This window comes from Salmo trutta, chromosome 14, assembly GCF_901001165.1.
Source record: "Salmo trutta chromosome 14, fSalTru1.1, whole genome shotgun sequence".
NCBI classification, from domain to species: Eukaryota; Metazoa; Chordata; class Actinopteri; order Salmoniformes; family Salmonidae; genus Salmo; species Salmo trutta.
In genome coordinates this window covers 16,272,420-16,298,762 of record NC_042970.1, presented here as the reverse complement: position 1 = coordinate 16,298,762, position 26,343 = coordinate 16,272,420, and the positions used below count along the sequence as shown (strand labels likewise).

The 26,343-nt window shown below is 45.7% G+C and overlaps 2 protein-coding genes across 9 annotated transcripts in view; one reads left to right on the top strand and one right to left on the bottom strand.

Moving 5' to 3' along the window:
• The window catches only part of LOC115207513 (uncharacterized), a 6,910-nt gene extending 2,116 nt beyond the window's left edge, over nt 1-4,794 (bottom strand). The window contains exons 1-2 of the mRNA XM_029774638.1: nt 4,250-4,794; nt 1,033-1,188 (exon numbers count right to left, since the gene is read on the bottom strand). Coding sequence (XP_029630498.1) covers nt 1,033-1,186 — 154 coding nt within the window. The 5' untranslated portion in view covers nt 1,187-1,188; nt 4,250-4,794. The remainder of the gene's footprint in view (nt 1-1,032; nt 1,189-4,249) is intronic.
• On the top strand, nt 3,342-26,343 carry LOC115207512 (zinc finger protein 362). 8 transcript variants are annotated; one of them, XM_029774632.1, is made up of 10 exons: nt 3,342-3,490; nt 5,471-5,587; nt 16,056-16,119; nt 16,659-16,908; nt 17,274-17,399; nt 20,547-20,856; nt 20,964-21,188; nt 21,921-21,999; nt 24,905-25,063; nt 25,776-26,343. In XM_029774632.1, exons 3-10 carry the CDS (start codon nt 16,057-16,059, stop codon nt 25,890-25,892), a joined length of 1,329 nt encoding a protein of 442 aa, XP_029630492.1. In that variant the 5' UTR covers nt 3,342-3,490; nt 5,471-5,587; nt 16,056; the 3' UTR covers nt 25,893-26,343. The 8 variants fall into 8 exon arrangements, with proteins under 8 accessions (XP_029630492.1, XP_029630490.1, XP_029630494.1 ...); XM_029774630.1 differs by lacking the exon at nt 3,342-3,490 and adding an exon at nt 4,297-4,379; XM_029774634.1 differs by lacking the exon at nt 3,342-3,490 and having other exon boundaries at nt 5,058-5,587; nt 16,659-16,785.

Below are 26,343 nucleotides of genomic sequence, written 5' to 3'. Positions count from 1 at the left end.
GACATCCTGTGAACACTGTGATTCTGTAACAACTGACAAGGTCACTCACTGCCTTTTGTTTTCACTTCCTACAAAGGGCCTATTTCCAATGGCATTTTCTCTGCTTCTGTGCTGGGTACGCAGGGTGCTTCTGTGCTGGGTACGCAGGGTGCTTCTGTGCTGGGTACGCAGGGTGCTTCTGTGCTGGGTACGCAGGGTGCTTCTGTGCCCTGTTGCAACTTGTAATATACCAGCTTGGTGCCATTTAAGTAACAGGGTTGAGGTTTTCATCTTAAATCAGCCATCAATCCCCTTGACAGGGAGAATTGAAGCTTGTTGTGTGCAACAGATGGAGAAATTGAATGCAAGCTTCACCCCAAAAAATGATTGTTAAAATATTTCTAGCCTGTCTATCTATGGATAACAGGGTTGACGTGTTATGGTCGACCCACTCAGTTTTCCACCAGAAAAGAGCCAAAAAGACAAGAACCAGCTCACCTGCTTTTACACTATCTGATCAATGTTTCTTTAAAAACGATATTTTCAAAAGGAACAACTTCACCATATTAAAACGAGAGTTGACGTTAGAATGAGGGACATAAATGTATCACTTCTCACATAAATTAAATAATGATCTTTAGAAATGACTTTGTAAAAGCAATAACATAACTAGGGCTTTACAATGATAGTGAAAACTTTGACATTTTGGGGTTAAGTGGGTTAAAACCTTTCTAGAAGTCAGAAAAACATGAGGGGCATGTCAAAATACTGATTCTAGCAAGTTTTTATTGATATTTAATCTGATTTATTGAATGTTCCATGTGGTCTATATTAAAGGGCACCTCATTTAATATAACAGGCTTTTAAAATGCAATATTGGTGCACAATTTCTACTTAAAATATCAAAGGGACACAAAATGTACTCTTCATGGACGACCTATTGATTTTTGATTGACACAAAGTCTGCTCTCCTTCAACTGGAAATTCAAGGATTAACAGGTAGTTGTAGCTCTGATGTACACAGCAAAAATAGGGTTAGAGATGGACACTTACTTGTGACTACGAGGTCTGTGAAGAGCAGCAGGCAGTTGCAGCAGAAGCTGACTGCACTGAGAGAAGCAGTGACCATGGGCAGGAAGAGAAGACTGCAGGCCAGTTTACACACACACACACACACCACAGCTGCTCCCTCTAACACACCATCCATGGCTAAGACAAAACAACACAGACAGAGGACTATATTACAAACCATTATTGGATTATGAATGGATTATTACTCTGACTCTTGGAACATACAGTTGAAGTCAGAAGTTTACATACACCTTAGCCAAATACATTTAAACTCAGTTTTTCACAATTCCTGACATTTAATCCTAGTAAAAATTCCCTGTCTTAGGTCAGTTAGGATCACCACTTTATTTTAAGAATGTGAAATGTCAGAATAATAGTAGAGAGTGATTTATTTCAGCTTTTATTTCTTTCATCACATTCCCAGTGGGTCAGAAGTTTACATACACTTGGGTCAAACGTTTCGGGTAGCCTTCCACAAGCTTCCCACAATAAGTTGGGGGAAATTTTGGCCCATTCCTCCTGACAGAGCTGGTGTAACTGAGTCAGGTTTGTAGGCCTTGCTCGCATATGCTTTTTCAGTTCTGCCCACAAATTTTCTATGGGATTGAGGTCAGGGCTTTGTGATGGCCACTCCAATACCTTGACTTTGTTGTCCTTAAGCCATTTTGCCAATATGTTGGAAGTATGCTTGGGGGCATTGTCCATTTGGAAGACCCATTTGCGACCAAGCTTTCTGACTGATTGCAGCTGTTTTTATCGCAATATTAAATCATATCTGGGTAACAATTTAGTACTTAAGTTAGTTTTCCATTAAAATGGTCAAAAATAAACAAAACATTTTTTTTGCAAAAAACTATTTCTCAAGCAAGAATTTAGACAGGTGCAATTTTCCCTCAAAATGTTTATAACTGGGCAAATTTTGAGTTCTGCTGAGCGCAAACTTGAACATTTAAGTTACAGTTTTAACAGTGGCCATGTAGGCTACTGTGGCTATTTGATCATAATGTAGTAGGCATACCATCAATAACAATTGACAAAATACATCCCATAACATTTTAACATGGACATACAGCGGCTGTTCTATCATTCAGCCTACAGTAGCAGCCAATGTGTAGTGTTCAATGTATGCCTCCTGTACATTCCATGAGACTTTTGAGAGAAAAAAAACACACGCAGGGCTTGACATTAACCTGTTTATCCACTTGACTGAAAATGTGACTGAAAATGTTGTTGTTTGATGCAAGAAACCACTTTACAAAATTAAATCCATTGTTACTGAGAATCAGACAAATTATGCTACCCTCTGCCTGTTGGCTATTTAGATTATTCAAGCCTGTCTCAAAATATAACACTGCCCCTTTAAGACAAAAAAAGCTTTTCACCTGACTCGCTTTTAAAAGATGTCTAGAAGTGTACACATGTTGTGCTCTTGTAGGAAGCAATTACTCCCCTATTGCTGGCTACAAATTATCTATAACTGGTCTAATAACTCACTAACTAGCAAAAGATATGAACAAAATGTGCTCACGTGACTACATGCAGCTCTCGCTTTGATCTCAAAACAAGCGCATCTACTCATGACCGCTCATACTGTAAAAAAAAAAAGTCAAGTTCAAAGTAAATGTCACAGATCCATATATGGCAATAGTTTATTTGCATATAAGCCTACTGCAGCTCTGATTGGTTATGCCGCACCAGTTTGTCTAGAGTATGGGCTGATTAGTGTGTCAATCACAGGAGGTTGGTGGCACCTTAATTGGGGAGGATGGGCTCGTGGTAATGGCTGGAGCAGTACTTGTGGAATGGTATCAAATACATCAAACCCTTGTTTGATGCAAATTCCATTTGCTACGTTCCAGCCATTATTATGAGCCGTCCTCCCCTCAGCAGCCTCCACTGGTGTCAATGCAATAGAATCATACTCCGATGCGTTCTTCCTACAACAACATCTCTTGAATAGTTTGTTTTGTTTCGGTATGTTGCCTGCTACGTTACTGCAGGCACAGTCGTCTGAGCAATGCGATTGGCCATCCGTAACCCTATAGTGCACTTGATTTGCTCTCTGGGCCCGCCGGGAAGGCATTTTTGTAACTTCAGACACATGAAACGGTTCAAAATAGCAACAGTTCGTCTACCCGGCGCGCACCGCAACTGAATCGGGTGCACCTACCACCAACAGCCCGAAACGAATACAAATAAATAGGAACACAATGCTTTATCGCTGAGTTTTTTACAGAAATGTTTGAGGATCGACTAGGAATGCCTTCGAGATCACCAGTGATCGACCGGTTGGTGACCACTCCTCTAGAAAGTTGAGTGAAGTTCAATCTCGAGCTTCTCTCTGTGGGCTAATATTTCTGAGCCACAGTCCCGGAGAGGCTGCGCGGCAGTATCGAGGGGAGGGGAGAGGAAAACTGAAAACTAGCTTTCATTGGCAGAGGTTTGGAACTTTCTTTGTTATTGGTCTATTAAAACTCATACTACCTGGTGATGCAACCAGGCAAGCCAAAACTCCACCCATGCAAAACCTGCTGATTAGTAGATTGTATTTTTCAACGAGCAACTATCAGAAAATAATACTAATCCATTTTTTCACACTTTTACAGTGTTAGTTTCATCAGCTGTTGTACTACAATATGATACAAAACACAGGAAATTTGAATTTTGACTGCAATGGGCCTTTAAACTAACTCAAGGCCCATCATATGAAATACTGTAGCAGATATGCTGTATTATGCAAGCAATACTTTTAAAATAGTAATATATCTAAATGATGTTTATCAATCTCTTTGTGTACATTAGCATTGGACCATGGCATTCTCACTGGAATGTCAATAGAGAGAAATTAGATCAGTGTATGATTTTTGGCGTATTTTGTTAGCCTTTCAACTTTTGAGAAACATAAACTTAAAGCATTATCATCCACCATGCAAATGTCATGACAACTCTTGCACACCAACTGGCGCTCCTCTCTCATGTCTGACTTGTTTGGAGTTATGCTTCACTGCCAGTTTCTGTCTTCATGCAAACTAACACTCAAGCCTCCACCGCCCTACTGTAAATCCTGATAACAACAGAACAGATCTAATTTACAGCCCACGGCATTGCATAGAGGTGGTTGGTCAATGAGACCATTTCAATCAAGGAGTGAGTTTATGTTAAAAAGTTGTGAAGTTTGAGGTTTGAGTTAGCGTCTTACCTGTGCACACAAGAGCCTCCAGCAGTACAGCACGTCAGTGTGAGCCAAACAGCTCTCATCCTTCCTGTACACCTCCCCGCCCCCTCCCCCCATGGGATGTTTTCAGGCACTCTCTCCTCATCTGGCCTGGGTAAGTTTGGGGGCATGTGTGCATTTAGATAGAGGGTGTGGCAATGTTTGCACAGACAACAGGGAGGGGGGGGGTCTTTATTTCTGTGCATCTGTGTGTGTTTGTGTCTCTGTATCTGTTTGTCTAGTGTCAACTGGCATCCTTTATAGATGGATGTGTTCTGTTTGGAAATGACAACTTGTTGTTGGGCAACATTGCCATTGATAGTAGGCTACTGTCTGTATCAGAAGTTCATCACTCAGATACTCTTATCTAATAGTGCAGTGCTGCCATCTCTTACTGAAGCATGCACAGAGGATTCAGGTTACCCTACATCTCTATAGCCCCCAGTGTTAGTTGGAAAATATAGTTTTAAGAGTTAGTCTACCATATCTTGTGCTTGACCAGCTTTAGGGAGTTTATGGAATGAAAAATGGCTAAATGTATGGTTGACCAGAAAAAGTGATTACAGCACAGAAATTAATAGTAATATCATGGTATAATACTTATATTATATATTTAGGCCTGTTCAACATTTTAAAAATACATTATCATGGTATAATTATTATTGTTTCAGGGTAAAACACTAAATAGGCTACTCTGTGCTATAGGGGTAATATGAACAGTATAACAGAGACCCCATTTTCAACCCTTATCCTCAAATCCTTTACATTTGACAAGTAGCCTATTGATGAGAGATAAAAAAAAAACACTGTGAGCGTCAAGCAATGAGGATGTTTGCTACCTGAAACCTCCAATGACTGATTTTGATTTCCAGTCACAAAGACCAATACGATATGCGAACCCCCTGACGCGTGCCTTCAAAGAGCGGACCTGTACAATTTACAATGTATACATCTGCGAGAATTCAGAGCATGATGGGCATTGTTTGTTGAGAATTATTTAATTGTATCCATTAAATGCCGCTTCTTTCTTTCCACTCCTGATCACATACTGTAAATCTGTGCCTTGAAATTATGGTACAGACAGTTGACTTCCTGCCACACCAAAGGCTTGTCAATTATGTCACTACAATTACGCATAATCTGCTGAACCACTTTTATATCGCGTAAATATTCAAAATTAACATATCTATATTTGTACTTTTGTAGGCCTATTTCTGAAAATCTGCTTAAAACGGACCGCTTCAGTGAAAGCAATTCCTAGCTTGCAGCACCCAGAAGTGAACAGATGACGACCCGGAAGGTCTGAAGTAACTCCGACTGAAGGCAAGCAAAAATAACCTTTTATCAAATATAATAAAATCTACAATCGAGGTGTCAGGTTTGTATACATTTGTTTCCCGATTATATTCTGCGTGGCATTCTAAAAACGTTCGGCTGCCTCAATGCTGTTTTGAAAGCAGTTATTGCTACCATTTGAGTCGTCAAAAAGTTACAAAAATAAATAATACTAGTGTATTACCAATCCATTTTTGAAAATGGCAACATTCTGGTTCAATTGTGAATGTAGCACAAATGCGACAGATGAAATGCAGTTATGCTTGTTACTTCGGGAATAAATAGTGGATTTGGATAGGGAGCAGTTACCATAACGCATTGCATTTTGCAATGCATGCTTTGTGGGAAGTGTCTTATTTTTTTTATTCCTCGAGCCGGGCTTTTCAAACCTGTACATCTAAGTAAACAATCATTCGAACACTTAATACAAATAAACGGATGACAAATTTGCATGCATCGAGACTCGTCTCGTTTTTAAATGTGGGATCTGTAAATGTGGGATCTGTAAATGTGGGATCTGCAGAATATGGCGTCCCGACCTTACAAAAATAAGACAGGCTGCCATTTTTGTTTTCCTTTTGTCTGAAATGTTTTAATAAAACTGTCTGAGAATGTGGGAGAGGCATTGGAGCGAGGCACCAGCTAGGGGGGATTGGAGTTGCTCTGCAGTCATTGGAGCGAGGCACCAGCTAGGGGGGATTGGAGTTGCTCTGCAGTCATTGGAGCGAGGCACCAGCTAGGGGGGATTGGAGTTGCTCTGCAGTCATTGGAGCGAGGCACCAGCTAGGGGGGATTGGAGTTGCTCTGCAGTCATTGGAGCGAGGCACCAGCTAGGGGGGATTGGAGTTGCTCTGCAGTCATTGGAGCGAGGCACCAGCTAGGGGGGATTGGAGTTGCTCTGCAGGCATTGGAGCGAGGCACCAGCTAGGGGGGATTGGAGTTGCTCTGCAGGCATTGGAGCGAGGCACCAGCTAGGGGGGATTGGAGTTGCTCTGCAGGCATTGGAGCGAGGCACCAGCTAGGGGGGATTGGAGTTGCTCTGCAGTCATTGGAGCGAGGCACCAGCTAGGGGGGATTGGAGTTGCTCTGCAGTCATTGGAGCGAGGCACCAGCTAGGGGGGATTGGAGTTGCTCTGCAGGCATTGGAGCGAGGCACCAGCTAGGGGGGATTGGAGTTGCTCTGCAGTCATTGGAGCGAGGCACCAGCTAGGGGGGATTGGAGTTGCTCTGCAGTCATTGGAGCGAGGCACCAGCTAGGGGGGATTGGAGTTGCTCTGCAGTCATTGGAGCGAGGCACCAGCTAGGGGGGATTGGAGTTGCTCTGCAGTCATTGGAGCGAGGCACCAGCTAGGGGGGATTGGAGTTGCTCTGCAGGCATTGGAGCGAGGCACCAGCTAGGGGGGATTGGAGTTGCTCTGCAGTCATTGGAGCGAGGCACCAGCTAGGGGGGATTGGAGTTGCTCTGCAGGCATTGGAGCGAGGCACCAGCTAGGGGGGATTGGAGTTGCTCTGCAGTCATTGGAGCGAGGCACCAGCTAGGGGGGATTGGAGTTGCTCTGCAGGCATTGGAGCGAGGCACCAGCTAGGGGGGATTGGAGTTGCTCTGCAGTCATTGGAGCGAGGCACCAGCTAGGGGGGATTGGAGTTGCTCTGCAGGCATTGGAGCGAGGCACCAGCTAGGGGGGATTGGAGTTGCTCTGCAGTCATTGGAGCGAGGCACCAGCTAGGGGGGATTGGAGTTGCTCTGCAGTCATTGGAGCGAGGCACCAGCTAGGGGGGATTGGAGTTGCTCTGCAGTCATTGGAGCGAGGCACCAGCTAGGGGGGATTGGAGTTGCTCTGCAGTCATTGGAGCGAGGCACCAGCTAGGGGGGATTGGAGTTGCTCTGCAGGCATTGGAGCGAGGCACCAGCTAGGGGGGATTGGAGTTGCTCTGCAGTCATTGGAGCGAGGCACCAGCTAGGGGGGATTGGAGTTGCTCTGCAGTCATTGGAGCGAGGCACCAGCTAGGGGGGATTGGAGTTGCTCTGCAGTCATTGGAGCGAGGCACCAGCTAGGGGGGATTGGAGTTGCTCTGCAGTCATTGGAGCGAGGCACCAGCTAGGGGGGATTGGAGTTGCTCTGCAGTCATTGGAGCGAGGCACCAGCTAGGGGGGATTGGAGTTGCTCTGCAGTCATTGGAGCGAGGCACCAGCTAGGGGGGATTGGAGTTGCTCTGCAGTCATTGGAGCGAGGCACCAGCTAGGGGGGATTGGAGTTGCTCTGCAGTCATTGGAGCGAGGCACCAGCTAGGGGGGATTGGAGTTGCTCTGCAGGCATTGGAGCGAGGCACCAGCTAGGGGGGATTGGAGTTGCTCTGCAGTCATTGGAGCGAGGCACCAGCTAGGGGGGATTGGAGTTGCTCTGCAGTCATTGGAGCGAGGCACCAGCTAGGGGGGATTGGAGTTGCTCTGCAGGCATTGGAGCGAGGCACCAGCTAGGGGGGATTGGAGTTGCTCTGCAGTCATTGGAGCGAGGCACCAGCTAGGGGGGATTGGAGTTGCTCTGCAGGCATTGGAGCGAGGCACCAGCTAGGGGGGATTGGAGTTGCTCTGCAGTCATTGGAGCGAGGCACCAGCTAGGGGGGATTGGAGTTGCTCTGCAGGCATTGGAGCGAGGCACCAGCTAGGGGGGATTGGAGTTGCTCTGCAGTCATTGGAGCGAGGCACCAGCTAGGGGGGATTGGAGTTGCTCTGCAGGCATTGGAGCGAGGCACCAGCTAGGGGGGATCGGAGTTGCTCTGCAGTCATTGGAGCGAGGCACAAGCTAGGGGGGATCGGAGTTGCTCTGCAGGCATTGGAGCGAGGCACCAGCTAGGGGGGATCGGAGTTGCTCTGCAGTCATTGGAGCGAGGCACCAGCTAGGGGGGATCGGAGTTGCTCTGCAGTCATTGGAGCGAGGCACCAGCTAGGGGGGATTGGAGTTGCTCTGCAGTCATTGGAGCGAGGCACCAGCTAGGGGGGATTGGAGTTGCTCTGCAGTCATTGGAGCGAGGCACCAGCTAGGGGGGATTGGAGTTGCTCTGCAGTCATTGGAGCGAGGCACCAGCTAGGGGGGATTGGAGTTGCTCTGCAGTCATTGGAGCGAGGCACCAGCTAGGGGGGATTGGAGTTGCTCTGCAGGCATTGGAGCGAGGCACCAGCTAGGGGGGATTGGAGTTGCTCTGCAGTCATTGGAGCGAGGCACCAGCTAGGGGGGATTGGAGTTGCTCTGCAGGCATTGGAGCGAGGCACCAGCTAGGGGGGATTGGAGTTGCTCTGCAGGCATTGGAGCGAGGCACCAGCTAGGGGGGATTGGAGTTGCTCTGCAGGCATTGGAGCGAGGCACCAGCTAGGGGGGATTGGAGTTGCTCTGCAGGCATTGGAGCGAGGCACCAGCTAGGGGGGATTGGAGTTGCTCTGCAGGCATTGGAGCGAGGCACCAGCTAGGGGGGATTGGAGTTGCTCTGCAGGCATTGGAGCGAGGCACCAGCTAGGGGGGATTGGAGTTGCTCTGCAGGCATTGGAGCGAGGCACCAGCTAGGGGGGATTGGAGTTGCTCTGCAGGCATTGGAGCGAGGCACCAGCTAGGGGGGATTGGAGTTGCTCTGCAGGCATTGGAGCGAGGCACCAGCTAGGGGGGATTGGAGTTGCTCTGCAGGCATTGGAGCGAGGCACCAGCTAGGGGGGATTGGAGTTGCTCTGCAGGCATTGGAGCGAGGCACCAGCTAGGGGGGATTGGAGTTGCTCTGCAGGCATTGGAGCGAGGCACCAGCTAGGGGGGATTGGAGTTGCTCTGCAGGCATTGGAGCGAGGCACCAGCTAGGGGGGATTGGAGTTGCTCTGCAGGCATTGGAGCGAGGCACCAGCTAGGGGGGATTGGAGTTGCTCTGCAGTCATTGGAGCGAGGCACCAGCTAGGGGGGATTGGAGTTGCTCTGCAGGCATTGGAGCGAGGCACCAGCTAGGGGGGATTGGAGTTGCTCTGCAGTCATTGGAGCGAGGCACCAGCTAGGGGGGATTGGAGTTGCTCTGCAGGCATTGGAGCGAGGCACCAGCTAGGGGGCATTGGAGTTGCTCTGCAGTCATTGGAGCGAGGCACCAGCTAGGGGGGATTGGAGTTGCTCTGCAGGCATTGGAGCGAGGCACCAGCTAGGGGGGATTGGAGTTGCTCTGCAGTCATTGGAGCGAGGCACCAGCTAGGGGGGATTGGAGTTGCTCTGCAGGCATTGGAGCGAGGCACCAGCTAGGGGGGATTGGAGTTGCTCTGCAGTCATTGGAGCGAGGCACCAGCTAGGGGGGATTGGAGTTGCTCTGCAGTCATTGGAGCGAGGCACCAGCTAGGGGGGATTGGAGTTGCTCTGCAGGCATTGGAGCGAGGCACCAGCTAGGGGGGATTGGAGTTGCTCTGCAGTCATTGGAGCGAGGCACCAGCTAGGGGGGATTGGAGTTGCTCTGCAGGCATTGGAGCGAGGCACCAGCTAGGGGGGATTGGAGTTGCTCTGCAGTCATTGGAGCGAGGCACCAGCTAAGGGGGATTGGAGTTGCTCTGCAGTCATTGGAGCGAGGCACCAGCTAGGGGGGATTGGAGTTGCTCTGCAGTCATTGGAGCGAGGCACCAGCTAGGGGGGATTGGAGTTGCTCTGCAGTCATTGGAGCGAGGCACCAGCTAGGGGGGATCGGAGTTGCTCTGCAGTCATTGGAGCGAGGCACCAGCTAGGGGGGATCGGAGTTGCTCTGCAGTCATTGGAGCGAGGCACCAGCTAGGGGGGATCGGAGTTGCTCTGCAGTCATTGGAGCGAGGCACCAGCTAGGGGGGATCGGAGTTGCTCTGCAGTCATTGGAGCGAGGCACCAGCTAGGGGGGATCGGAGTTGCTCTGCAGTCATTGGAGCGAGGCACCAGCTAGGGGGGATCGGAGTTGCTCTGCAGTCATTGGAGCGAGGCACCAGCTAGGGGGGATCGGAGTTGCTCTGCAGTCATTGGAGCGAGGCACCAGCTAGGGGGGATCGGAGTTGCTCTGCAGTCATTGGAGCGAGGCACCAGCTAGGGGGGATCGGAGTTGCTCTGCAGTCATTGGAGCGAGGCACCAGCTAGGGGGGATTGGAGTTGCTCTGCAGTCATTGGAGCGAGGCACCAGCTAGGGGGGATTGGAGTTGCTCTGCAGTCATTGGAGCGAGGCACCAGCTAGGGGGGATTGGAGTTGCTCTGCAGTCAAAATGCACCTTATTGGATGTTTTTATGTGTTTGCATCTTAGGTTCTAAAGGTATTTTTTTTATCTGGAAATAAACGCTGATTTACCGATAGAATAAAGGACAAGTTAAGTAACTTTTGTTTTAGTCTACAAGTCTGGACCATCCTCAAGTGATTTGTCATCCCTTGTTATATCCTAATAATAGATCACTTTGTTTTTGAGAAAATTATTTATAGAGCAAATAATAGCCTATATTATTTTACTGCAAATGTGACGTTGGGCTAATGTTGCACGATTTATTTACTAATTTGCCGCTAATTGCCTTAAGATTAATAGCCTGCAGCCTATTCTTTTTAATGTCCTTAAAAACACGACCAGCCCTATACGTTTATATAGGCTACAGTGGTCGAATTGTTTTCTTAGTTCATCTGACTGTCTAGACAGCAATAGACAAAATGTTGAGTGCGAAACAGGAGTATTTGCGGTTTTACTGCGTCACACAACGATACATTCAGATTGATTTCATCAGTGTTGCGGGTTTATTATAGACACATTTATTTGACGGCGTTTTTCAATCTCACCAGATGTTTTCAGCATGCAGCCATTTCTGCTATGACTAATAGTTTATAAACTGATCCACCGTGGCTATTTCACCTATGCAAAATGTTGTAATGTTTCAATGGAAGACATTGCTTCCTCAATACAATTGAAATGTTTCAACATTGCATACTGTAAAAATGTTTTTTGAACCACGGTCTGTATGATTAGTTAGACTTAGAACAAAAGAAAAAGTACTATTGCTCTATTTTAATGGCAATTTAAGCACTACTTATACATAATAGAAATCAAGTGATATTTGCATGTGAGAAGGTTATGGGATACATTTGCTCCATTGTTGTTAACATTTTGTTGTTCCACACCTTGATGATAGGCATATCTTCAAGTGGCTCAGTCAATAACAGGAGTGAAGTGTGTTTAATTTCCCAACATTGATCCTGGGTTCCCACAGTATGGGGCTATGTTGGATTTTACTCCAGCTGAGTATCAATTAGAAGCATAGTATATCAGATTGGCAACCTACCATCTGAAAAACACTCGTAATCACCTCTCTGCAGGTTTAGTTACCTGGAATAGTTAAGATAATCAATTGGATGAAATCTTACTGTCTTGCTAATGGTAATTGGTTTGAACTTTAGATTGCATACACAGTAGGTCCCCAGGACATTCTAGGGACTGACTACTTTTTATAGATCTTGCATCTGGATTAGATTCAGGGCTCAGTTCTCCACCATGTCCCTGTTATCCCTGAAATCACCTCAGAAAGTCAGTTTAGTGTGCAATGACAGGATCAACCATCATACTGTACATAAGAGGAACTGATATAGACAAAGTCAAGTTACAATATGTTGGTAATACCATGATAATACAGTATACAGTCTTCAAGGGGTAGCAATGGCAAAGACCGATTTTTTTCCAGTCTGATCAGATAGTTGAATATAGCAGTTATGCCTGTTGTAGGCTGGATGTCCATTGAGCCAATGGTTTACAAAAGAATGGCTGAGAAGAATCCCAATACAGTCACCATCAGGCAGGATGCTCTACACTTTGTGTATTTGAAATGGACAAAGGACTCTCTACTTTAATATAGTTTGACACTACTCTCTGTCGCCGAAGAAGATGGCTGGTTGTCATCACCAACGTCAAACATGGCATATCAAAGACTGAGCTGTCATATGGTGGAGATAATCAACTCAAGTTTATATTCAGCTGATGCCCAGGAGACTCAGAGTAACTCCAGGAAGTGAAATGGACACCCATCGGCATCATTAGGGAAATATTTTCTTGGTTTAGGTTCATACGCTTGGACATATCATTTGTTTCTTTTGGCTCATGCAAAAGAACTGTGCAACGCTGCTGCTAAGTCAAACAGACATCAGAATGGTGGTCTGTGCCAAAGCACGCAATATGTGATGAAAGAATTCATAAGGCTTGAAAAAAGAAGCAATGGAAAGAAAGACCTCCACAGATCTCAGACAGCTATGAGTGAGCAGCAGGCTCTACCATTGGACAAAGAGAAGGAATGCTCTTTCCCCCAAATAGTTCCAAATTGGACTTTTGCATATACAGTGGGGAGAACAAGTATTTGATACACTGCCGATTTTGCAGGTTTTCCTACTTACAAAGCATGTGGAGGTCTGTAATTTTTATCATAGGTAAACTTCAACTGTGAGAGACGGAATCTAAAACAAAAATCCAGAAAATCACATTGTATGATTTTTAAGTAATTAATATGCATTTTATTGCATGACATAAGTATTTGATCACCTACCAACCAGTAAGAATTCCGGCTCTCACAGACCTGTTAGTTTTTCTTTAAGAAGCCCTCCTGTTCTCCACTCATTACCTGTATTAACTGCACCTGTTTGAACTCGTTACCTGTATAAAAGACACCTGTCCACACACTCAATCAAACAGACTCCAACCTCTCCACAATGGCCAAGACCAGAGAGCTGTGTAAGGACATCAGGGATAAAATTGTAGACCTGCACAAGGCTGGGATGAGCTACAGGACAATAGGCAAGCAGCTTGGTGAGAAGGCAACAACTGTTGGCGCAATTATTAGAAAATGGAAGAAGTTCAAGATGACGATCAATCACCCTCGGTCTGGAGCTCCATGCAAGATCTCACCTCGTGGGGCATCAATGATCATGAGGAAGGTGAGGGATCAGCCCAGAACTACACGGCAGGACCTGGTCAATGACCTGAAGAGAGCTGGGACCACAGTCTCAAAGAAAACCATTAGTAACACACTACGCCGTCATGGATTAAAATCCTGCAGCGCACGCAAGGTCCCCCTGCTCAAGCCAGCGCATGTCCAGGCCCATCTGAAGTTTGCCAATGACCATCTGGATGATCCAGAGGAGGAATGGGAGAAGGTCATGTGGTCTGATGAGACAAAAATAGAGCTTTTTGGTCTAAACTCCACTCGGCGTGTTTGGAGGAAGAAGAAGGATGAGTACAACCCCAAGAACACCATCCCAACCGTGAAGCACGGAGGTGGAAACATCATTCTTTGGGGATGCTTTTCTGCAAAGGGGACAGGACGACTGCACCGTATTGAGGGGAGGATGGGGCCATGTATCGCGAGATCTTGGCCAACAACCTCCTTCCCTCAGTAAGAGCATTGAAGATGGGTTGTGGCTGGGTCTTCTAGCATGACAACGACCCGAAACACACAGCCAGGGCAACTAAGGAGTGGCTCCGTAAGAAGCATCTCAAGGTCCTGGAGTGGCCTAGCCAGTCTCCAGACCTGAACCCAATAGAAAATCTTTGGAGGGAGCTGAAAGTCCGTATTGCCCAGCGACAGCCCCGAAACCTGAAGGATCTGGAGAAGGTCTGTATGGAGGAGTGGGCCAAAATCCCTGCTGCAGTGTGTGCAAACCTGGTCAAGAACTACAGGAAATGTATGATCTCTGTAATTGCAAACAAAGGTTTCTGTACCAAATATTAAGTTCTGCTTTTCTGATGTATTAAATACTTATGTATTACTTAAAAATCATACAATGTGATTTTCTGGATTTTTATTTTAGATTCCGTCTCTCATAGTTGAAGTGTACCTATGATAAAAATTACAGACCTCTACATGCTTTGTAAGTAGGAAAACCTGCAAAATCAGCAGTGTATCAAATACTTGTTCTCCCCACTGTAGAGATATTGGAATGAAAATCAATGACAGACTCTAAATGGAACATCAGGAAGCGGGGATGGGGGATATTTTGCCCCCTGTGAAAATATCGACATTCTCATAGACACTAGGCTACAGAAAGACCATATCTTTTTCAAACACCTCAACTATTTATGCAATTCTATCTTCAATCACAAAATGTTATAGGAAACTGCCAATATGCCTCTATATAGTTTTTGGACTAGCTCATATAAGACTGTATGAAAAACATATTATGCAACCTGTCTGACTCCATCTAGACTCGGGCCTCCCATCACGTATGCTGGCTGTCATAAAGCAAACTCATTTCTTTGGCTGACCTGTCATCATTTCAGATATCATTCATGTCCTGTTCGTGATGTATTTGGAGGAGAGAGACAAAGTGCTTATCCTGTTCCCCATGAGCTAGCTGATGACCCATGGTTGGGTTGACAGAGGTGGATGGACAGTAGAAGTTCAGCTCTGAGCTGCTTACTGTCTCTGTATTTTAATAAACATTTCTGCTTTCTCAGATAGCAGCTTTCAAGTGTTCCTTAACAAGCTATAGCCTATCTTGTTATGTGATTGTGTTTTCTTTGGGGAGATGCTCATCATTCAGTGTGGTGGTTAAAGACCCTGCTGACGAGCTGACAGAGGGAGAATAAAGGCCTCCTGGGTATTTCCATTCCTAGGAGACGATCCCTGTGACTCACAAGCTTTCTCTTTGAATAATTTCTTGCTGAATTGAATCCTCTGCAACTTTTCAGCTGTCTGTGGGCAACTTTAGAAAGTTGTGACTCAGAACAGTGTGAGGAGGAAGTTCTATACTTAGCTACAGTGCATGTGGAAACAAACTTTTGTCATGGATATGGTGAAGGAAGAGAATGGGAGGAAGTTAGAAAGTAGTTCCATTTACTTTGAAATCGTGAGGCTAGAATACAATACAATTACAAACATAAGCTCAGTATTTGGCATGTGGCTAAATGGCAAGCATTAACTATAAATCTATTGGAGATTTATAAACTATTTATAAACTCATAAATGCTGAAAACATTTGCATTAATTGTATGATGCTGAATAAACTATGTTGTTGCAGAGTGGCAGGTAGCTTGGCGGCAGGTAGCTTAGCGGCAGGCTAGCGGCAAGTAGCCCAGTGGCAGGTAGCTTAGCGGCAGGCTAGCGGCAGGTATCCTAGCGGCAAGCTAGTGGCAGGTAGTCTAGTGGCAGGTAGCTTAGCGGCAGGCTAGCGGCAGGTATCCTAGCGGCAGGCTAGTGGCAGGTAGTCTAGTGGCAGGAAGCTTAGCGGCAGGTAGCCTTGCGGTTAGAGCGTTGGGCCAATAAACGAAAGGTCGCTGGTTTGAATACCCGAGCGGACAAATTGAAAAATCTGTCGGTGCCCTTGAGCAAGGCACTTAGCCCTAATTTGCTCTAGGGGCGCCGTACTACTACGACTGACCTTGTAAAACCACACATTTCACTGCACAATAAAAACATTTCATGTTTTTGTGCAGAATATAATTTTTTATTTGGTTTGTTTTTCATAGAATGGCTGAACCTCGTTTTAATAATCCCTACTTCTGGCCTCCACCCCCCACCATGCCTGGGCAGGTGAGTACTTACTGTAGACTTTACCCTCTAACATTCAACAACAGGATTGTTAGTATACAAGAGGATGAAGAAGATGACAGTGGGCAGTAGATTGGGAAGATTTTAAATTATTATTCTAGGCAGTGTAACATTGAGACCCATGAGCAATGAGAGGTATTTTGCCTGCTTGATTGTCATGCACATTTCCATGTAAAGTACACACTATTTTTACAGATCACCAGAAGAGAGTACATAAATTATTGTAAATGTACTTAGGTTACATTGTTTGAGTTATTTCCCTTTGAGTCCATTGGAGGGAGCCAAAGCAGCACAATTGTAAGCCCACTCAAAGATGTTAGAGGAACTGAACCGAAAAACCAACTTCTCTGGTTGTGAACGGCCTTTGTGGCCGTAGCAGTCATAAACATCAATTATAGTCCCAAAATTGACTGGCAAGCATAAGTAGGATAACTTTGGTCACAGTCAGTATTTTCCAAAATGAGAATGTCTGAGATTTAACTGACTGTCCTCTTGTCTCTGTGTTGTCTACCTGCTGTCAGATGGATAATATTGTGTTGATCAACAAGATCAAGGAACAGCTGATGGCTGAGAAGATCAGACCACCCCACCTGCCACCTTCCACAGTTCCCTCCCAACGGCAACTACTGGGGAATCCTACCCAGACAGGTGGGCAGCAAGTCCAGATGTCAGTTCAGAAACTGCAGCAGATGCAACAATGTCTCCATGTCCACAGCTCGTCCCAGCCAGACATTGCCCTGCACACCCGGACGGCCTCCAGCTCAGTCGCAGGTACCCTGACTGCACCAACCTCTCCAGGCCAGACTCCATTGTCATTGACCACCATTGACTACCACCTCTCACTCAGTTAGAGATGTGCAAGAAATTCACCCATTCTCAGAGGTGGTTCACATCAGAATGCATCTCTACTGCATGTCATGCGATCACTCTCCCTCCCATCCTCCTCAGTCTCATCAAATGATTGGCACACATCCCGTCACTTTTTGTAAATTGTCTCTTGTAATACTTATATTTTTCTATCCTCGATGGATCGATTGATAAGGAAAATTGTTATTGAGTCTTATGAGCCAAGGCTTTATATTTCCTGTAAAAGCATTTCTGGTAAATTCTGTGCATTTTCTGCACATCTCTAACAGGACGTATTCTTGGTGATGAAAATGTGAATCTGGACGATAAGACGGCTCTAAAAGCAAGAGGATTGTGGGAAGACTGGCATTTGCGTCAAATCATTGACCAACCCTCTAGAACGAATCACCTATCAGGTAATGACATTGTTTTGACATTTGTGCTTCCTGGCACATACACGGAAAGAGAGGCAGACTTCCACAGCCTTTTTCCAGAATCCTGTACTGTTGGCCTGTAGACTAATCCAGGCCTCTCAAAATGTGACATGACTTTTGGCATATCGGTGTGATTTCAAACTACTTCAGCCAAGGAGTAGGCACAAAGAGTAGTCCTATGTTGAGCGACTAACTAAAAGGGAACATGTCAATAAATAATTTTCAGCATTGTCTCTGAAAAAGTCTGTGTAATTAAAAAGGTATTTGGACACCTGCTGGTCGAACGTTCTAGAATCATGGGCATTAATATGGAGTTGGTCCCCCTTTGCTGCTATAAAACAGCCTCCACTCCTCTGGGAAGGCTTTCCAAATTATGTTGGAACATTTCTGCGGGGACTTCTTTCCATTCAGCCAAAAGAGCATTAGTGAGGTTGGGCACTGATGTTGGGTGATTAGGCCTGGCTCGCAGCCAGTGTTCCAATTCATCCTAAAGGTGTTCGATGGGGTTGAGGTCAGGACTCTGTGCAGGTCAGTCAGTTTTTCCCACACCGATCTCGACAAACCATTTCTGTATGGGCCGCACTTTGTGCACGGGGGCATTGACATGCTGAAACACGAAAGAGCCTTCCCCAAACTGTTGCCACAAAGTTGGAAGCACAGAATCATCTACTATGTCATTGTTATTTATTTAACCAGGTAGGCCAGTTGAGAACAAGTTCTCATTTACAACTGCGACCTGGCCAAGATAAAGCAAAGCTGTGCAACAAAACACAGAGTTACACGTGGGATAAACAAAAGTACAGTCTATAACACAATATAAAACTCTATATACAGTGTGTGCAAATGGAGTAAAGAGGTAAGGCAATAAATAGGCCATAGTAGCAAAGTAATTACAATTTAGCAAATGAACACTGGAGTGATAGATGTGCAAGTGGAAATACTGGTGTGCAAAAATAGTAAAAAACAATATGGGGATGAGGTAGGTAGTTGGGTGGGCTATTTACAGATGCAGCAATTGGTAAGCTGCTCAGATAGCTGATGCTTAAAGTTAGTGAGGGAGATATAAGTCTCCAACTTCAGCGATTTTTGCAATTCGTTCCAGTCATTGGCAGCAGAGAACTGGAAGGAAAGGCAGCCAAAGTGGGTGTTGGCTTTGGGGATGGCCAGTGCGATATACCTGCTGGAGCTTGTGCTACGGGTGGGTGTTGTTATGGTGACCAGTGAGCTGAGATAAAGGTGGAGCTTTACCTAGCAGAGACTTGTAGATAACCTGAAGCCAGTGGGTTTGGCGACAAGTATGAAGCGAGGGCCAGCCGACGAAAGCATACAGGTCGCAGTGGTGGGTGATATATGGGGCTTTGGTGACAAAACGGATGGCACTGTGATAAACTGCATCCAGTTTGCTGAGTAGAGTGTTGGAGGCTATTTTGTAAATGATATCGCCGAAGTCGAGGATCGGTAGGATAGTCTCTTTTACGAGGTTATGTTTGGCAGCATGAGTGAAGGAGGCTTTGTTGCGAAATAGGAAGCCGATTCTAGATTTCATTTTGGATTGGAGATGCTTAATGAGTTTGGAAGGAGAGTTTACAGTCTAGCCAGACACCTAGGCATTTTTAGTTGTCCACATATTCTAAGTCAGAACCATCCAGAGTAGTGATGCTGGACAGGCGGGCGGGTGCGGGCAGCGATCGGTTGAAGAGCATGCATTTAGTTTTACTAGCATTTAAGAGCAGTTGGAGGCCACAGAAGGAGTGTTGTATGGCATTGAAGCTCGTTTGGAGGTTTGTTAACAGTGTCCAAAGAAGGGCCAGATGTATACAGAATGGTGTCGTCTGCGTAGAGTTGGATCAAGGAATCACCCGCAGCAAGAGCGACATCGTTGATATATACAGAGAAATGAGTCGGCCCGAGAATTAAACTCTGTGGTACCCCCGTAGAGACTGCCAGAGGTCCGGACAACAGGCCCTCCGATTTGACACACTAAACTCTGAGAAGTAGTTGGTGAACCAGGCGAGGCAGTCATTTGAGAAACCAAGGCTGTTGAGTCTGCCGATAAGAATGCAGTGATTGACAGAGTCGAAAGCCTTGGCCAACCAGGTCGATGAAGACGGCTGCACAATACTGTCTTTTATCGATGGCGGTTATGATATCGTTTAGTACCTTGAGTGTGGCTGATGTGCACCCGTGACCAGCTCGGAAACCGGATTGCACAGCGGAGAAGGTATGGTGGGATTCAAAATGGTCAGTGATCTGTTTGTTAACTTGGCCATTGTATGCTGTAGCATTAAGATTTCCCTTCACTGGAACTAAGGGGCCTAGCCCAAACCATGAAAACAGCCCCAGACCATTATTGCTCCTCCACCAAACTTTACAGTTGGCACTTTGCATTGGGGCAGGTAGCGTACTCCTGGCATCCGCCAAACCCAGATTCGTCCGTCCGACTGCCAGATGGTGAAGCGTGATTCATCACTCCAGAGAATGCATTTACACTGCTCCAGAGTCCAATGGCGGCGAGCATAACACCACTCCAGCCGACGCTTGGCATTGCGCATTGTTGATCTTAGGCTTGTGTGCAGCTGCTCTGCCATGGAAACCCATTACATGAAGCTCCCAACGAACAGTTCTTGTGCTGACATTGCTTCCAGAGGCAGTTTGGAACTCGGTAGTGAGTGTTGGAACCGAGGACAGACAATTGATATGCACTTCAGCACTCGGCAGTTCCCTTCTGTGAGCTTGTGTAGCTTACCACTTCGCGGCTGAGCTGTTGTTGCTGTTAGACGTTTCCACTTCACAATAACAGCACTTACAGTTGATAGAGGCAGCTCTAGCAGGGCAGAAATTTGACAAACTGACTTGTTGGAAAGGTGGCATCCTATGACGGTGCCCCATTGAAAGTCACTGAGCTCTTCAGTAAGGCCAACATACTTCCAATGTTTGTCCATGGAGATAGCATGGCTGTGTGCTCAATTTTATATACCTGTCAGCAACTGGTGTGGCTGAAATAGCTGAATATACTAATATGAAGGGGTGTCCGCATACCTTTGTGTATATATAGTTTATATATTCAGTCTTGCATTACAGTTCTGTTAAATCTAGTTTGTAAGTCATTTTCACCTCTTGACTTGCCAGGTCTGGCACTTTCCTCTCGAACTGGCAACCATAACACCTCCGTCACTCTGACCACACCCACCTCCAACAGCCAGAGCCGGCTAGGCGGAGCCCTCTCGTCTCATCATGTCCTCTCCAGCTTGGCCAGTGGCCCTGGGATGGAGCAAATCAAAAGTAACGGGGGCCTTGCTGGACTGCTGGGGCGAGGGCGTAAGAAGATAAAAGCCGAGAACAGTGGTGGCCCTCTGTTGGTGGTGCCTTACCCAATCCTCGCTTCAGGCAACAACCAATCCTGCCACACCATCATCCCCAAAGAGGGAAAATGCTACAGGCATGAGCACACATTACACTTTTATAGACTGCTACATGTTGATTTCACTCCAAATGTCTTACTGTCATATTGATTGCTTACCGTGTCTTTTGTGTGTGTTTGCACAGGTGTAAATTGTGCCCACTGACCTTCTTCTCCAAGTCAGACATGCAGATCCACTCCAAGTCCCACACAGAGGTCAAGCCACATAAGTGTCCCCACTGCTCCAAATCTTTCGCCAACGCATCCTACCTGGGCCAGCACCTCCGCATACACCTGGGCATCAAACCTTATCACTGCTCTTACTGCGAGAAATGCTTCCGCCAGCTCTCCCACCTGCAGCAGCACACCAGGTCAAATCTATGGACTTATTTGATCACAAGTTTGATAGTGTTTTCATGTACCCTATAAAGATCTTTATAGGTGCTCTACCAGGAACACCAAAAAGGAAAATAAGTCGTATAGTGTGGTGATGTATCTTTCCCAGAACCCTAACGCTTGAATGGATAGATTCTATCTACCTGCAGTTGTTTTGGCGGTGTCGGAGGTGGAACTGTGTTAGAGCTGTCATGCACTGAGTCGCATGAAGATAAATCCTATGCAGTCTTGATTATAAGATGGCACAGGAATGTGAGTTGTAATCTACACCTATAAGGCTGATAGAAACCATAATTGTTTTCTTTAATGATTTTCAATTGGAACATCATTATTTCTATATTGCCTACTATTTCTCATTCTGAACAAACGTGAGTGGGACTCACCGATTTGACAGCTCCGACACTGTTACACCTCCGACACGCCAAATCATCAGCTATGGCCGGTTAATGGCTTGATCTGATTGAATCTAGTCCTACGTTTATTTACCCTAGTGTTATTTGCCTTTATAGATTATATCAAAAAGGAAGTGATGTATCTGTTATGTATTTACCCTGGTGTTAATGACTTACCTTTATAGATGATGCCTTTTTTCTATATTTCTTGAGAGAGAGAGAGATTCAAATCCGGCCTACTGCCCTATGTCGACATGTGTGCCGGATGCTGCAGCCTCATTTACTATATATACACACACACTATATCTTTTACAGAATTCACACTGGGGATCGGCCCTATAAATGTGCCCATCCAGGTTGTGAAAAAGCCTTCACCCAGCTCTCCAATCTGCAGGTATTTTCAGTTAAACTCATGCTCAGGTTCTAGTTTTGAAGCATTGATGCTGGGTTCTTTACCGCTGTGGTTGGCATAAAATGTCTCCTATAGTACAAGTTTCAACTTTGTCACAATTGGTTTAACAGTAGAGGAGCACATAACATATCAAATCCACAGTCAAAGACAACAATGCTATTCATTCCTCATATTTCACACACATGCTATTATACCTGAAATTATTGACAACCTTTGTAAATAATTGTATTTTTACTGTAGTATGTTTTAGATTTTGAACATTACATATTCAGCACGATTTTCCTCCATTTTGGTCAGATGATGGCCTGGTTTGACAGGAAGTGTTTCCCCACCCTGAATGTCTAGACAAATACAGTACCAGTCAAACGTTTGGATACCTACTCATTCCAGGGTTTTTCTTTATTTTGACTATTTTATACATTGTAGAATACTAGTGAAGATGTCAAAACTATGAAATAACACGTAGTATGTAGTAACCAAAAAAGTGTTAAACAAATCAAAATCTATTTTATATTTATAATTGCTCAGGTTAAGACACAGATGCAGACAAGAGGCAGATAGTACTAGTCTCAGAACTTATTATAAACTCAGCAAAAAAAGAAACATCCCTTTTTCCAGGACCCTGTCTTTTAAAGATAATTCGTAAAAATCCCAAAAACTTCGCAGATCTCAATTGTAAAGGGTTTAAACACTGTTTCCTATGCTTGTTCAATGAACAGTTAATGAACATGCACCTGTGGAGCGGTCGTTAAGACACAAACAGCTTACAGACGGTAGGCAATTAAGGTCACAGTTATGAAAACTTAGGACACAAAGAGGCCTTTCTACTGACTCTGAAAAACACCAAAAGAAAGATTCCCAGCATCCCTGCTCATCTGCGTGAACATGCCTTAGGCATGCTGCAAGGAGGCATGAGGACTGTAGATGTGACCAAGGCAATAAATTGCCATGTCCGTACTGTGAGATGCCTAAGACAACGCTACAGGGAGACAGGACGGACAGCCGATCGTCCTCGCAGTGGCAGACCACATGTAACAACACCTGCACAGGATCGGTACATTCGAACATCACACCTGCGGGACAGGTACAGGATGGCAACAACAACTGCCCGAGTTACATCAGGAATGCACAATCCCTCCATCAGTGCTCAGACTGTCTGCAATAGGCTGAGAGAGGCTGGACTGAGGGCTTGTAGGCCTGTTGTAAGGCAGGTCCTCACCAGACATCACCGGCAACAACGTCGCCTATGGGCACAAACCCACCGTCGCTGGACCAGACAGGACTGGCAAAAAGTGCTCTTCACTGACGAGTCGCGGTTTTGTCTCACCAGGGGTGTTGGCCGGATTCGTGTTTATCGTCGAAGGAATGAGTGTTACACCGAGGCCTGTACTCTGGAGTGGGATCGATTTGGAGATGGAGGGTCCGTCGTGGTCTGGGGCAGTGTGTCACAGCATCATCGGACGGAGCTTGGCGCCATTGCAGGCAATCTGAATGCTGTGCGTTACAGGGAAGACATCCTCCTCCCTCATGTGATACCCTTCCTGCAGGCTCATCCTGACATGACCCTCCAGCATGACAATGCCACCAGCCATACTGCTCATTCTGTGCGTGATTTCCTGCAAGACAGGAATGTCAGTGTTCTGCCATGGCCAGCGAAGAGCCTGGATCTCAATCCCATTGAGCACGTCTGGGACCTGTTGGATCGGAGGGGGAGGGCTAGGGCCATTCCCCCTAGAAATGTCCGGGAACTTGCAGGTGTCTTGGTGGAAGAGTGGAGTAACATCTCACAGCAAGAACTCGCAAATCTGGTGCAGTCCATGAGGAGGAGATGCACTGCAGTATTTAATGCAGCTGGTGGCCACACCAGATACTGACTGTTACTTTTGATTTTGACCCCCCACCCCTTGTTCAGGGACACATTATTCCATTTCTGTTCGTCACATGTCTGTGCAACTTGTTCAGTTCATGTCTCAGTTGTTGAATCTTGTTATGTTCATACAAATATTTACACATGTTAAGGTTGCTGAAAATAAACGCAGTTGACAGTGCGAGGACGTTTCTTGTTTTGCTGAGTTTAGTTCAAGGTGCATGCAAAAGGTAAGTCAAGGCAGGCAAAGGGTCGTAATACAAATCAGAGTCAGGCAGGTACAGGACGGTGGGCAAGATCAGGGTCAGGACAGGCAGAAAGGTCAGAACTGGGAAGACTAAGAAAAACTAGAGCACAGGAAACATGGGAACACGCTGGTAGGACTTGACGGGACAAGATGAATTGGCAACAGACAAAACAGAAAATGCAGGTATAAATACACAGGTGATAATGAGGGGAGATGGGAGACATCTGGTGCGGCGTGGAGACGAGCACAAAGACAGGTGAAACAGATCAGGGTGTGACAATATGAGATTCTTCAAAGTAGCCATTCTTTGCCTTGATGACAGCTTTGCACACTCTTGGCATTCTCTCAACCAGCTTCATGAAGTAGTCACCTGGAATGCATTTCAATTAACAGGTATGCCTTGTTAAAAGTACATTTGTGGAATTCTTTCCTTAATGCGTTTGAGCCAATCAGTTATGCTGTGACAAGGTAGGGGTGGTGTGCAGAAGATAGCCCTATTTGGTAAAAGACCCAAGTTCATATTATGGCACTTTGAAGAAGCTAAAATCTAAAATATATTTTGATTTGTTCAACACTTTTTTGGTTACTACATGATTATTTCATAGTTATTTCATAGTTTTGATGTCTTCATTATTATTCTACAGTGTAGAAAATAGTAAAAAATAAAGAAAACCCCTTGAATGGACACACCTACTCAAACTTTTGACTGGTACTGTAGGTCTGTGAATAATTGTATAAGGTAATCTCTGTGTCCGTCTCTTTCCCTGCCCCAGTCTCACCAGAGACAGCACAACAAAGACAAGCCCTACAAGTGTCCAAACTGCTACCGTGCCTACTCGGACTCAGCCTCATTGCAGATTCACTTGTCTGTGCATGCCATCAAAAACGCCAAGGCCTACTGCTGCAGCATGTGTGGCAGAGCCTACACCTCAGTGAGTAGGCTATAGTGCAGCATGTGTGGCAGAGCCTACACCTCAGTGAGTAGGCTATAGTGCAGCATGTGTGGCAGAGCCTACACCTCAGTGAGTAGGCTATAGTGCAGCATGTGTGGCAGAGCCTACACCTCAGTGAGTAGGCTATAGTGCAGCATGTGTGGCAGAGCCTACACCTCAGTGAGTAGGCTATAGTGCAGCATGTGTGGCAGAGCCTACACCTCAGTGAGTAGGCTATAGTGCAGCATGTGTGGCAGAGCCTACACCTCAGTGAGTAGGCTATAGTGCAGCATGTGTGGCAGAGCCTACACCTCAGTGAGTCGGCTATAGTGCAGCATGTGTGGCAGAGCCTACACCTCAGTGAGTCGGCTATAGTGCAGCATGTGTGGCAGAGCCTACACCTCAGTGAGTAGGCTATAGTGCAGCATGTGCGGCAGAGCCTACACCTCAGTGAGTAGCCTATAGTGCAGCATGTGTGGCAGAGCCTACACCTCAGTGAGTCGGCTATAGTGCAGCATGAGCTGATGTTTTCACAGGATGTGAGAAACCATGCAACGCTGTTTGCAATTGACCGTTTTTTTGTTTCCTCGTTCTCAGGCAATAAGAACAAATGTTGTCAGATCATCACTCACGTGTCACTTTAGTGAAGCATGTATACCTCTTTGTCTACTGAGCCTCGGTGTTGACTGAACCCTTCTTTGTTTGTCTTCAGGAGACCTACCTTATGAAGCACATGTCTAAACACACGGTGGTGGAACACCTGGTGAGCCATCACTCTCCACAGAGGACAGAGTCTCCCAATGTCCCCATACAGATCTCCCTCATCTGAGCACTTTCAGGCCTCATGGTGGAGTAAAAACCTTTTTGGCCTATGCTAAGACAATAAAAAGCATTGCTCCAGGCAGCTAAAAACATTTACCCTAGGTGTTATAAAGCATTAAATGACCATTTTTATATTGTTATTCTCCTTTTACTCTTAGCAAAAGTATATTTGCAATGAGAACTTTGTCTTCCTTTTAGTTAGGCCAAGAAGATGAATAGCTAAATCATTTATTCAAGCATTTCTTGTACCACTCCTAATGTCAATGTTTGCATCATTTTGTTACTTAAAAAGAAAATGTTCTCAAGTTAGCTTTATCACATTTAAGTATGTCTTTTAGACAACAATGCACATAAAATACTTTCCAATTGGAGGGTCAATACCTATGTTTTATTGTTGTAGTTGTATTTTTTTATCTTGTTATTGTCCATGGTATTAAAAAGTAAACTGTTCAAGGCTA

Coding starts and splice junctions, on each gene's coding strand:
- LOC115207512 (XM_029774632.1), top strand. CDS start 16,057: ATGGCTGAACCTCGTTTTAATAATCCCTACTTCTGGCCTCCACCCCCC. Junction 20,857..20,963: donor AAAGAGGGAAAATGCTACAG/GCATGAGCACAC, acceptor GTGTTTGCACAG/GTGTAAATTGTGCCCACTGA. Junction 25,064..25,775: donor GTGGCAGAGCCTACACCTCA/GTGAGTAGGCTA, acceptor GTTTGTCTTCAG/GAGACCTACCTTATGAAGCA.